This window comes from Serinus canaria, chromosome Z (genome assembly GCF_022539315.1).
Source record: "Serinus canaria isolate serCan28SL12 chromosome Z, serCan2020, whole genome shotgun sequence".
Lineage (NCBI taxonomy): Eukaryota > Metazoa > Chordata > Aves > Passeriformes > Fringillidae > Serinus > Serinus canaria.
In genome coordinates this window covers 43,487,840-43,502,432 of record NC_066343.1, presented here as the reverse complement: position 1 = coordinate 43,502,432, position 14,593 = coordinate 43,487,840, and the positions used below count along the sequence as shown (strand labels likewise).

Genomic DNA, 14,593 nt, shown 5'->3' with positions numbered 1-14,593 from the left:
TAGGATTCAGAATAGACTTTAGGAAGTGAACTTCATGGACTTCTCTGTTGAGTTACTCTGTGAGTTACTATTTCAGTTCATAATATGAAAAATGATAATTATAAGGTAGAAGCTTTTGAAGAACCTAGTGCTGCCTCTCAGACTGCATTTTCTGGATTGCAGATTTCTGATCTTTACTCTGAAACTGGACTCCATCCTTCATACAGAGCTTGGACTTTGACTGATTTATTAGTCTTGAAACTCACGCTTCTGCTCTTTTTTCCTGATAGTGTTAGGATTTTAAAGTTTTTGTTCCATTACAGCCCATATTATTTGCCTTTCTGGCTTTAGTATTTGTAATACTTCCCTTAGTTCTTAGATTACAAATTAGAGTTTAGATGTAGAAAGTGAAAAGCCAGGAAGAGGTCACATCTCTCTTTGAGGATCTGATGGACTAGAATCATAGAATCATAGAATGGCCTGTCTTGGAAGGAACCTAAAGATCATCTAGTTTCACCCCACTGTGACCATGGGCAGGGACACCTCCCACTAGAGCAGGTTGTGAAAAGCCCCATTCATCCTGGCCTTGAACACTGCAGGGGGTGGGGCATCCACAGGTTCTCTGGACAGCCTGTTCCAGTGCCTCATCACCCTCACAATAAAGAATTTCATCATAATATCTGATTCAAATCTCCCCTCTTTCAGTTTGAAGTCATTGTCCCTTGTTGTGTCACTACATACCTTTGTAAATACTCTTTCTTCATGTGTTGATCTTCAAATTCTAATTTGCTGATAGTGTCATGTGTTTATACAGAAGAAGTTGGTTGTTTTTATAGTAACCAAACCTTTTCACTAAATAATTTGGGTTTAATAATTTTTAATAATTTTTTTTTGCTCTTATCCAAAGATACTTGGGCCACAGAAGTCTGGAATTACTAAATTAAATTGACATTAGTCCAAAACAAAACATCAGCAAGAGAAATTTCACCCATCTTTCTGTCTTGGGAAGGTCTATTTCCCTTCTAAAAAATAATGTTCAACATTCTCTTATATTTGAATAAACAAAGTCTTTAGGCTATTTAAATTAAAAGAATATTTCTCAATTATTCAAGGATAGGTTAAGTTTAACAGAAAATGGTACCCAACTCCTTTTGAGTTGGAGTCCGCTGATAAGCAAAACTTTTGTTTATAATTTATTTCATTACTTACATCTGGATTCTTAGGCTTTCTGAAGCTGAAAAAATTTCACAAGTATACTTAAAAAAATGAGCAGGTTATGAGGATATCGTAGACCCTCAAGTATGTTTTGGTAACAGCAATCTACTGAATATTTTAAGGTAAAAGTATAGGCATTTTGGAGGTGTTCGTTAAGATCTAAGACTTGATTTGTTTGATTTAGTTTTCCAAGAAATATGTCTGTATAGCCATGTGGACAGAGACTTCAAGGGTTTTATTAGAAAATAAAATAATTTAACCATAAATTTACCACAAAAAGACTTCATGGTATTTTATTTAAAATAAGTATCACAACATGGCAATTTCTAGATCTCTCTTTTGGAAGAAGAAAAGAGTGGGAAAATAACCTCAAAGCAAATGAAGTATAATACTGTTCATATATTGGTCCTACTAAAGTCAATAGCAAGACCTGCATGCCATAGAGGAGCAGGTTTTGATGTAGTCTGTGACTAATGGAGTCAACTTAAATGGAGTTATGTTTTAAAGTACTCAGTATTCCATTTTTTTAAACAAGAAAATAAAAAGCAGTGATTCAATAGGAAGTTAATAATTACTGAAATTTCTGTAATTCTTACAGCTTATAAGTCAGCAGCAGAAGTTGGACTAGAGGATATTAAAGGTCCTTCTAAAGTTAAATAATTCTATGAGCACTTAACAGGTGTAGACTTTTTAAAGTAACAGGAATGTGAATTTAAATTGTAACAGTTTGAGGTTGTTGACTCTTTTCTGAGTTACTAATATAGGTCTAAAGCTTGTGTTTCATATGGAGCTCTTTTTTTACAGGCAGCTGAGAAATCAGTAAGTGTGTGTCAGGTTGGTAGGTGTATTCCTCTTTTGTAAAAAGAAAGATTAAAATTCAAGTAATAAAATAAATTCCAGAACCTGAGTACAACTACTTAGATATTTCCCCTATATATTGACACTATTTCTGTCTTCTTGGTTTTGCTGGATTTTTTTTCATTTTTATATAGTGCTCAGGTTTTGTTCAAGCAAATATGAAGTCCAGTTTTGTTTAAAGCATTCTCTTGATTGTGTGGCTTGTCTACTTCTCATTTTTATGTTTTCCTTTTTTTTTCCCCTATGTGTTCATGAGCTAATGGTTATAAACAGGCATTTTACTGATCATAGGTGGTAATGACATTTGTTTGCAACTACATATAGCCTAAACTATGCAAAATGAAGAACAGAATATATTTAAGGAACAGTCAGCAAAAGCACAGGCAACTTTTATTGTCTCACAAATTTCTTATACTTACTGTGAGAGGATTTGAGGTTTTTCTAAAAAAAGTACTCAATGTCTTTAATTTGTAATTTATTTGTTGAAATAATGAGTTTATCTTAGGCTTTATGAAAAGCATATTCTACATAAATAAAATGACTATGCCCGTTTGTCTGTTTATGACAAATACTAAGCTTACTAAGGTGTATGCTTGATTGATTTTAATCAACTTTGGACCACTTAACTTCTTGATTGGCATGAATTTGGAGATTTATTTACTTAACCCTTTTTTTACACTGCTTTTTGTAATTTTTATCAGTATGCCTGACTTTTTATGTGGGGAATACTAGTATTTGAGATTGCACTGCCATGTGATAATTGTACCAAATTTTATCTTCTCTATTGAAATGAGTATTTGTCTTAAGAATATGGGCAGTTACAAGAAAGTGATGTTGTCAGGATCTTTTTAATAAGGGATAAAATAAAACTTCTGGCTAGTCTTAAGAACATGTCTTCTGGATCAAGTTTGTTGATTGAAGACTTTACTGTTTGCCAGCTGCTCATCATTGCTTTCAGAACGCCACTGGCAATAGAGTTAAATGAGTTTTCTCTCATCATTGCAGTCCAAGGTCAGCTCAAGCCACTTCCATTGACTTTTAAACTACCCACCGCTTTTAGTTATGCAATCAACTGGGGAGGCTGTTTACGTCATTCCTTCTCCAGCAGTGGCACTGAGGTGCCAGACTCCAGCTACATGGATGCATTGACCATGTGGGAATTATATCATCTTTCCCAGGCACAGCTGTTAGAAGATGCATATCTGTCCCCAGCCTTGTGGCACTGAGGAGAGGGTTTGAGCTAAAGCATTTCACTTTGTGATTGCCATAAGGTGACTCAACAGGCATATTGCTGCCACTTACACTAAGAAAGAACATTTTGCCCAGTGTTTGTTACAGAGCAGGATGTAATCACACCTGGTAATGAAAACTCAACTGACCAGGGGTCAGTCATCAGGCCATACTAACTTGACCAGTCTAGGTCATGCATACATGAGTCTGCTACTGAATATTGGGGATATAACTTACAGGAGCTGCTACGACTGAAATGTGTCCTCTCTGAAAAGGTTTGGTAGCTAGGTAAGTTGATCACTGTGCGGCAGCCTTGTATTGTGCCAAGGAATTGCTGCACAATGGATTGATAGCTAGGAAGGGTCCTGGAATTCAATGGTTTAACAAAATAAAGTACCATCCTTGAGCAACACTGTGAGCTAGAATCTGTTTTTCTCTTTAAGTTTTCAGTTTGACCACAACGCTTGTGCTGTCTGCGGCTACAAGTATTAGATTTACAGTAAAAAAAGTACTTTTCTGAGGAAATTCTTAACTAACAATATCTTTAGTTCCAGAATATGCAGTTAAGGCTTTTTTGTTAGTCCAGTGATACTTACAGCTTGAAGTTTCACCAGAAAAGTCTAGAAGGAGCAATACTTTGTCAAGAAATTTAATAGCATATGACATACAAACTACCATCTAATAAGTAGAATAAGTTACTGCAGAAGAAATGTCTGTATAAAGCAGCCATTGTTAAGAACATAAATTTAGATTTCGAAAATAGGGTGGTGGTCTAAAAATGTTCCCTTAATATTTTGAGATCTGGTTTTGATTTTGGATTTGTGAGTAATTTAAGAGAGCAGAATTATTTGCAGCTTTTACATGTTTCTGTAATACTGTTAATGAGTTTCTCTAAGCAGTTTTAAGTAAATGGTGTGTTATCCATCTGATTTTTTGTTCACAATGTAGTATACCTCTACTGTCATTTTCTAGGTATTTCTTTAAGTGAGCTAGAGGATTATATTACAAAACAAGAATCTGAAATGGAGCTTTTACAGAAAAAAATGAAGGAAGTGGATCTTAACCTAGCAGAGCATAATTTGTACACTGCAGATACTCTGGAAAGCAACAATATAAGGACTGGAAGAAAGCACGAGGTAGGGTAGTTTTATTATCTGGTGTATTTGTGTGGAAGTCAGGCTGGTGAAGCCAAACGTTTTTGCTCAAGGGCCCAGATAATAATTTTAATATCTGTTGACGCTGCTTATAATTCTGGAAGCTTGTTTGAATAGTTCCTGTGTTATCTGCCAAAGACTTGTTAAAATAGCTGTTGGGAGTAGAAGGTTTTACCTTATTAAATACTGAATAAGGGATTCTTAATTAAATGAACTATTTGCAGGATAAATTCTTTGTAGGTTTGCTAAAATGAATATTTATCAGATATTTTGTGGTGTTTATAGAATGACCATCTTTCACTTTAAGGAAAGTGGGAGAAATATAAATGCTTATTATTATGAATTTTTAAATGAAAAATATTTTTTCCCCAAATTCTTGACTTTTAGAGTGGAATATAGTATTTTTCCCTAGGAAGAATGACAACAATGTCCTTTGAAGTTTATGCTTTCAGCTTTGTATGGTGCCAAATTTTGTGGAGTCTCACTGTTTGATTTAGGCATTAAATAACAACACCGATGAGCTATAGTAAACGAGTGACATCTGTAAATAATTCCATTATTTAAATGGATCTATTAAATTAGCTGAAATCATTATGCTTTTCACTGTGTTCAGACTCCCTCATCTATTTTTTATTGTGATTGTATAGAGTATGGGATACTGTTAACAAGGTTGCAAAGGTGAATGTGATTCTGAATGGTGTAAATAATGCACTAGTGGACCATCATGTCCACTTCCTCTGAAATCTTTTAGTTTATCCGCATATAGTATCTCATCATAATTTCTTTAAAAAATGTATAGCTTGCTCTTTCTTAAGGATCTGTACTGTATGTTAGTTTTGGGAAAAGACACACTTTAGAACATTTCTTCAGGAGCATGTAGTGGGCATTTCTGTGAAAATGTGCTTAAGAAAAAACAAAACGCTACACAGGCAGTATAGACTAAAGAACAGAAGGTAAGAAACAGACTGACAAATGTGGAGGTCAGAAAGGAGGAGAAGAAGGATTAACTTCATATGCTGGAAACAGGTATTTCTCTGCAGCCCAGGGAGACGATCACTGTGGAGCAGATGTCAATAATATAGCTTGTGGAGGAGCCCAGAGCAAGTGGATATTTGCTCATGGAAGCCACAGCTTGGGGAGGGGAGTAGATGCTGGAGCAGATTCCCCTCTTACATGAACTATGGTCCATGGAAGACTCACTCTGGGATAAGTTTATCCTGAAGGACTCCAGCCTGTGAAGAGGCCCTGTGCAGGAGCAGGAGAAAAGTATGAGAAGGAAGAAATGGCCCAATGGGAGCTGTTAAGCATTGATTGTAAACCTTCTGCCTGAATCGCTCAGCAGGTGGTAAAAGAGTCAGGAGTGATGGAATGAAGTTATGCCTGGGAAGCTGGGAGCTTCTTTTGTGTAGGGGAAGACTGTGTTAATTAATTTTTTTTTTCTTTTTTTCTTACAACCTAAATATATTCCAAGTGGCAATAACTTAAATCAATTTTCTTCAAGTTGAGTCAGCCGATGATGCTGAGTGGTAAATCCACCAGCTTTATCATCCTGTTTTCTCCTGTCCTAGTGGGGAAGGAAACTGGAGGAGCAGTTGAGTGGGTGTTTGACCCTTTGCCAAGGTTAGCCCCCCACAATGTCTTTTTCTGTTTCCTCAGGGGAAAGTAAATGAGACCACTGTGTTTGTCATGCACTGTGTCAAAATAAAGCAATTACACTGCCTTGATTAAAACTAAATACAAGTTTTAAAGCCTATTGTAGAAAATTTCTTCCTGTTTTGATTTGTAGGTCTGAGTCATGCTCTTTCAATAGTCAAGGCTGTTTGATATGTCCGCTTCTTCACAAGAGCACACAAGTCTCTATTAAAACTTTTGGGAACTCAGTTGACGAGCTCCTTTGTATGTAAGGCAACACAGTAAGTGAAATTGTGGAAATACTCTGGATTTTCTAAAATGGAGAAGGTATTATTACTGTGCTAGTACTTTACCCTTTTTCCTTTCCGTATCTTCTCATTCTCCTGTTTTCAGCCTTTTATGACAAAATCATTACTGTCAGAAGGCATTAGTGCATGATTTCACAGGAAGAGTATGTGGGATATTCAATGTTCGTTTAAAAAAGATGATCCTTCTGACTTTACAAACACTATTGTGCTGCCCTTCATTCCCCCTTATATACATTTCCAGGATACAAAGACCAATAAGCATGGAATCACTTCTGATCAGAATGACACTGCTTTGATGACTTACTGCTCTAAAAAGGTTTCAAAGGCTTTGAAAGAAGGAATAGTTGGAAAGGTGTTGAAAAGAAGAGCCTGGTACAAACAGAAACTTGGCACTACTGCAGTAAATTGACATGTATGGCCGCATGACTGCATGCTTCCAGCTGGGTTATATATGCAACAGCATAGATATGTATATAGCCTTGTGTTAATTGCAGAAATCCACATCTCTTGCCTACAGTTGTGCTGAGTAATAGAAACAACTTATTCTTTAAGATATGTTTAAAAGCTTTATTAAATGTGGTTGTGATGTCCTGCTTCATGATATTGTTAAGTGTGTATTTAGAGTCAGTTATAAAAATCATAGTCCTGTCTGTGTGAAAAGTGGTGTAGCTGAGAGCTGTTATGTATGTAGATTTTAGGAGTCAGTGGCTTGACAACCCTAGAGCTCTTCTTGGAGTTAAAACTTCGTGAGCAATATATGATTTCTGTTAGCTGATTAAACTGACATTCATATGTCTGCTGGCTAATTCAATAGGGTTTTGTGGTTTTCTTGTAGCTAAGCTTTCCCGTGGTATGGTGCATGGGAGTTAGAATTGCCTTTTATTCATGTACATTTTACATCATTCTCCTAGATCTGTAGTTCAAGATACTGAAAGACATGTGCTAACTTGCAGTGCTAGTAAAGTTCCTGTTGAGAGATAGTGAATCAAGAATTTACCATTTTTCTTTCTAAAAAGCCCCACCTCTATCTGTCCTGGATTCAGCCTCAACAATGTTTCTGTTTCTTCAGTTGATTAAAACATTAGGATTTCTGCTCACTGTCCTCAGAGTCATTGATATCAAGCCTGTACAGAAAAAGTGCTCCTAAGACATTTCAGGAGGAGTTCTGACTTCCTCAAACTTTGGTTTCTGTTTTGGGGTTTTTTGTTGTTGGGGGGTTTTTTTTTCCTTTTTTTTTTTTTTTTTTTTTTGGTTTCTTGTTTTGGGGTTTTCCTTGTTTGTTTGTTTTATTTGCTTTATTTTGGCACTTTATTCAACACAAAACCTGTTGAATTCAAGAACGTGGCTATTCGCAGTTTTGTCCCATGGTCTCTTTCATTGTGCAGACAGGTAATAGAAGGTTGTCTAGAAATAGGCATATTTTCTTTTTATACTTGTGTGCCTCCATTATCAGTTAATGTGTGCCCCATCCAGTTACCTGCTATTTCTTTATGCTAAATCTTCTGTCACAAAATTTCATATCTATTATATATTAGAAACTGCTTATTTCTGGTTTTCTGCTATTTGGTTTAGTCTTTAGGAAAAATGTTTAAGGAACATTCAATGAAAAATATTCTGATCTGGATTCCTTTCCTGACTTAGATTAACAGTCTTCACTGATAAAATTGGAAGGGTTTTTCACTCCTAAACATGTAGAAAATTTTTGAAACATTACATTTTGAAACATAATATACATTTCTGTATATATTTAATAGAGATACGTAAAAATTTTTCTGTAGAATTTGAGGACTGAATTAAAAATTTATTATTTATATTTGATGGCAGCAAGAGCAGTAAAGTTTACAATTGTGAGAAGATTTTTACAGATGCCATCTTTCAAACTGAATTTTGCAGCAGCCCCAGGCAATCCAATTACTACACAGTCTTCTTTGTCTTGATGGAACTCTTTACCTCCTTAGCAAAGACTGAGTTCAAGCTACCTAGGTGCAACTGTAAAGCCCAGATCCAGTGCCCTTTCTCCACAGACCTTTAGTCTGATCACTAAAAACGTGAAAGTAATAGAATGTTCTTAATACATATCACCAATCCCATTCATTGTCACAGGGAATCATTTCCGTATCCATAAACAGTTAAAAGTTTTCTCATTTTTTCACATACCTTGGCTCTAGCACATTCCCAGGTAGCTACATATAAACTCTGTATGTGTATATGATATATATATCTATCTATACGTATACGTATGTATAAAAAATTCTTATGTACTCATTGTATCTGTTCAGCTGTGACTAGACTAGCAAGACAGTGAATTTTATCTTTTTCTGTATTTTTTTTCTCTTTTCTCTGTTCCTTCTCAGGTTTTCTCTACCTATTAATTCTTAAGAGTCTGGTGCTGGTTGATCCTTTGTTGTCCTTCACTTTGGCAGCAAGCATAGTGCTTTGACCTTCTATTTGTGATTTCAGAGAAACTGTGTATATTCCAGGTGTACCTAGAAAACAATTACTGAAGAATAATGCATAGTACAGATATATATTTAATATGACTGTATATAATGATTAAGGAATGTAGAAGATAGGAGGGTTGGGTTTTGGTTCCTTTTTTTTTTTTAAAGCAATTAATTTTATTTACAAAATCTGGGACTTTGAAGATGATTATATTTTTTAGTATTTGGTTTTCAAATGTACTAAAATCCTTTCCAGACATTAGTTGTGGTTTGGCTTTTTTTTTTTTGGCAAGGGGGGTTGGGGGGGCAGGGTGCAGGTGAGCGGGCAGGTGTTGGGGTTTGGTTTGGTTTATTCTTGTTTTTTTTTTTGGTTTAGGGTTGTTTTGGGTTTGGGGTTGTTATGTATTTTGGTTTTAGATTGTTGGGTTTTTTGTTTTGTTTGGATTGGTTCTGGTTTTGGTTGGGGTTTTTTTGTGAGGGTGTAACACTTTCTCTAAAAAAATTTTGCTTGGTTGTTTGTTAGACTTTCCTATGTCTGTTTCAGGTGTGTGTCATAAGCAAAGGGATCCTGCAATCAAATGACAAAACCACATTGGAAATATTTATATTCATAAATAAATAAATATAAATATAAATGTAAATGTAAATATAAATACAAATATAAATATAAATATAAATATAAATATAAATATAAATATAATATAAATATAAATATAAATATGAGATCCTTCTGTTCTCTGATATTTTGTGATAGATTTTTTTTCTTCTTTTTGGAAACCCATACTATTTAACATGAAAATGTGGTGTATGATGTGTTATAAATATTTTGTGCTGGAAGGTAGTGGTCAAAGAAAAAAATGTCAATTGCTAATTAAGATACTCTTCAAGATTAAATTAATTTAATGGACTAGTGAATATATTGATGTCTACAGTATTGAAGCAGAATTTATCCCTAATTTCTTTTATTGTTTTCCCAGAGAAATGGCATAATGTGACAAGAATAATCACAACTTATAAGTTTCTGTTTGACTTTGTGTGTTGCCACAACAGTATTTTTCCTAGTTGGCATTAAATGTGTGTTGGTATTTCACTGTTCTTAACCAAAGTTATTCTAAAAATCTGAAAGTCTAATTTTATGAGGCCTTTCTTTCTCTGCCATAAGGACATATGACATAGAGTGAACAAGAAAGCTGCCCAGTTTAAGTGTTACTTTCACATACTCTTTCTCCAGATTGCTGTATGAAGCTGTACATAATATAAACACATATTCTTGTCTCTGGTTAGTCACATTATAGTTAATGACCATATGGTCATTATGGTATAAGATCTACTGTCTGTTGTATTTATATTCCTCAAGCATATTGTTCCTTCAACTTCACAGTGTGTTAAACTATTTCAAAGGGAAAAAAATCCTTTCCCTCTTGTTTCTGGTTGTCCTATCAAGTGTAACCTTGGACCCTTATAGAGCAATTAGACCAGCCTCTATCCCCTCCTTTGTAATGAGGTTTCTTGCATTTCTGAGTCTATAACCCTTTAGTCTTCCCTAATGGGACATCATTATTCTGAAAGAAACAATGTAAATGTAAATGAATATTCTCATTAACGAGTCACAGAGAAACCTTTAGTGGTAGCGCTGTGGTAATTCTGCTTGTTATTTCTCTGGTATTCCATGCAGATTTTTTTTTTTTATAATTCATTATTAGTATTCAAAATTACTTCTTCTTTAATTCTGCATGTCTTTCATAATCCGGTGTTCCAACTAGTTCAACCATGTCCTTGTTTTATTCTCCAGGAACCACCTGTGAAACGTTCAAGGTCTCTGTCCCCAAAGAGCTCTTTTAGAGAGTCAGAGGAACTAAAGAAGCTTAAAATAGCTGAAAGGAAGATTGAAAACTTAGAGAAGACACTGCAGCTAAAGGTGAACATTAAATAAAAATAAATTAAAAGCCTGCTAGCTGTAAGCTTGGATAGAAAAAGATATACCAAAACAAACAGGCATTTTAAAAATTAAAAATACACATACTTTTATGGACTGCAAGTCTCTTCAGATCAGAGATCACTCTCCATTAGTTTACCTTTTTCCTTTACAGCATGAGTAATCTTGTAGTCCTGTGGAAGCTTAATTGAGCTGTCATCAATTACACATACATTTTCAAAGTTTGTGTTTAAGTATATACTCTGAGAAATTGATGTGTTCATATGAAGTAAATCAGAAAGTAGAAGCATTGAAATGACAAAGACTTTTCTATACAATAAAGCCACACTTAAAAATGATGAAGTCAGTAACTTAAAAAAGATGCCTGGAAATTGTATGAGTTGTGGGTCACTTAGTTGCTGGTCTAAAAAATACTGTTCAAAAAAACAATAACAATCCCCCTCGCTCCACCTCTTCATAGAAAATCTTAATTGAACTTGTTTTACAATTGCTCATTTTGTCCCAGTTTCACAGATTTTTGTAACTGTGTTTTTGTTGGTTTGGTATTTTGCTACAGAGATAGAGTAACTTTTGAACAAACTATTGGTTTAAATTACACCTCTGAATGGAAAATGTAAACCCTGAGTCATGTTTTCTGAAACACATAAAATTCATCCTCTTCTTTCCTCTCCTGCCTTTCATCCCTCACCTTCTTCTCTTTTTTGTGTTGCTTATCGTTGTTCAGTTATGGAATTTGAAAGATATTTTCAAGTATATGTAGCCTAAATTGGTTGTATTCAACATCCTATAATAAAAGTTATGTAAGTTATGTAAGTGAAAAAATTTGGAAGCTCTACCAAGTATAGTGATAAGTTAATTTTAGAAAAACTGTAAGGGGGAAGTATATTTCAGCAAAATGTCACAGTTCATCCATCTGTATACTTGGGAGAATGTAAAGCATTGTCTTAATACATGTAGAGTATATGAACAGGAGAGGTTATTTAGACTTCAAATTCAGTCTTCCAGGTTGTCTTGTTCCTGGGAGACAGAAAATTAATTTTTTGGTTTTTATCTCTGTTGAGAATTCTAAGGTATATCCCACCAGCTAAACCTGAGAATTGGCCTTTGGGAAGCTTCCTGTTTATTAATCTAAGTTGGCCTGCCTGACTTTGATGGTACAGATTATTCTGGAGCTGTAGGCTGCAGCTGTTCTGCTCTTGGAAACAAAACACACTTCAGTGTTTATGGCTATTGCCTTAAATGATAGAGAGCTACACGTTTCTTCTGGAAAGAGGGGTGAAGGATAGCAGATGCAGAAGAGAAACAACTGTCTGTGCATAACCTCATATAATCATTTGTACCATTCACTGTCTTTACTTATCTTCTATTTAAAGTATAATTTAAAAATCTGTGCAGCTTTATGATGTTACAGGTCTGGGATCTCTATCACAGACATCCATGTTGTCTTTAAGGGCTAAATCTCCCCTTGAAAGTGAACACATTAACTTTTGCATTTTCTCTTGAAAATCTATTTGGCTTCTTTTACAGAATGCTTTATTGGGTTAAAAAGAAGCTGTAGAGGCCCAGGTCATCATAATAAACACTGTTGTGGCACTACATTAATATTTCAATGAGGCTACTGCCAGAATGACAGTAAACTAAGCTGTCATAAAGTTAATGTCAGAACATTTCTGTTGCTATTCTGTGATTTCTTAATGCTAGCCTTCTCTTAGGCATTGTTTCTAGCAATGAAAAATGGATTTGACCCACATTTTCAAAACTGGTCCTTGCATTATTGCCTCTTCAAACAAAGTGTTGTCTATTTGATTACTTGAAATTTTCTTGCTCAGAGAAGTGGTTGCTCTGTCAATACACACACTTGTGATTCATGTCTGGAACATGAAATGGCGACTTTATACATTAGCACTTTTGAAAAATTGGTAACAATAAAAAAAAAAAAAAGAATAGCTTTATTTTTGGGTTTTCAGGAATGCCTCAGTCAGTATTGCAAAGGATCAGAAAAGGTCAAGGTTCTGTTCACAGGTTTCTTCCATTCTCTCAGCTGACTCATTTCTCAACAAGAACAGTTGGCTCTTAGGATCTGTCTTGCTAGTATAAATGGGGTGATCATTTAGATTCAGAGTTTTTGCACAGAATTGGCTTTGTTTCTGGGATTCTAAAAAGTAACAGAGCATGCCCAATTGCACCCTTGATTATGGAAGAGAACGTCAAAATAAATAAGACTGCTACTTAGATGGGTCCAAAGCATAAGTACTTCAAATCTACTGTGGGTCTTTAAGAAGTGGGTAAGAGTTTAGTTGTTGGGAAGTAAGTATTTGATACAAACTAAGAATACGTTGATTTTCTCCTGTATTGCTTCTAAAGCTGTGATCGCTGGTGTAGCCTAGAGGAGATAATCCTGACTTCAACTGGAAAGGTCTCAAAACCAAGAGGAGCTCTTCCCTTTGAGTTTTCTCATCCTTTTTGCGTTCTAAAATTTTTGGAGATAAATAAAACTAGAATATGCACACCAGTCTTTACGGCCACCTTAATACTTGTTTGTGTGAGCAAGACCACACTCACATTTACCTCTTTATTTCATATGTAGTCCTATTCCATGTATAGTGTTCAGATGCTGAAAATAGATGAATATTGCATCTTATCCACATAACTGTTTGTGTAAAAAAGTATTTTTGTAACTGTTAGGGGCCTCAGTTCTTGAAAGCCTACACAGAGTCAAATAATTGAATCAGTGTAGGTTTTTTAAATTTCCATTTTACTGTAATAGAAGGTCAATTTCAATAAAAATTTACATTAGTGATTAGAATCTTTTGACTTGTCTGAGCAGCCTGCCAAAATTAAAAAAGGTATAGACAGTGGAGTTTTTCCTCCTGCAGACTGAACTTTGTGTTACTCTTATTCATTATTGCATGGGAAGTGCTATGGATGACAGGGGACAGCTGGAGAATAATCTGGAGATCCAGCACTGTGAGAGATGGTTGTTTGGTCCCATGTCCGTGAATATATACAAAACTATGTACAAGACAGTTTAGTTATGAAATATAACATAATTCAGACAGAGATTAATCTAACAGATTATGGAAATTTCAGTGAATATTTTAAGTCCTGAAGTGCTTAATTCAATAGAGAGAGTGATTAGGGCAGTTAATTGTCTAATTTCTATTTCTTCAAGAGCAGAGCAAGTGATAAGGGAAGGCAATAACTGTAACAGAATGGATAATAGAACAGGTAAGCAATAATGAAAAATGCAGATTCATTAATAGGAAAGGCCAAATTCTACAGTTGGTTGCATCTCTGAAAGGGTATTTCACATATTGACACTAATAAGCTTCTCAGGATTTATATTGAAGACATTATTTTCTAGTGCCCTGCCAGACTTGACCAGTTTTTGCTAACAATATCAAACAATCTCAGAGCAGTTGTTTTATGAACTTCTTTGAAAACACAACATCTGTAATTGTATTCTTGTGACAATTTCCTCTTGCAAAGCTTGGTAATTGTCTCTACGTTCTTAGTCTAAGATTTATATTGCTATTTATGTGGTTGTTTTTAATATCGTGGTATTAATGTGTCACTTAAAACCAGTCAGAAGTACTTTTTTAACAATTCAAAATTAGAAAATGTATTTGGTTTAGAGGTTGTTTCAGGAAAAAAAAACCTACCACCACCACTTAGGGAAAGTATTTAGAGGTAGAGTCACTTTGGACTTGATTGTGTTCCTAAGTCTTCTGGTTTTGTTTCCTAAGTCACTTCCAGAAAACTTCTGTAATTTTCTATATAGTACCATTTGAAACTTTAGCTGGTGTCTTTTAGCTTTGTGCATCATGAAAGCTGGGCTAC

The 14,593-nt window shown here is 34.9% G+C and overlaps 1 protein-coding gene across 1 annotated transcript in view; it reads left to right on the top strand.

Annotated features, from left to right (window-relative positions):
- CNTLN (centlein) overlaps window positions 1-14,593 on the top strand; it is a 181,750-nt gene that overhangs the window by 73,648 nt on the left and 93,509 nt on the right. The window contains 2 exon segments of the mRNA XM_050987362.1: window positions 4,255-4,418; window positions 10,610-10,670. Of these exon segments, the coding sequence (XP_050843319.1) occupies window positions 4,255-4,418; window positions 10,610-10,670 (225 nt within the window).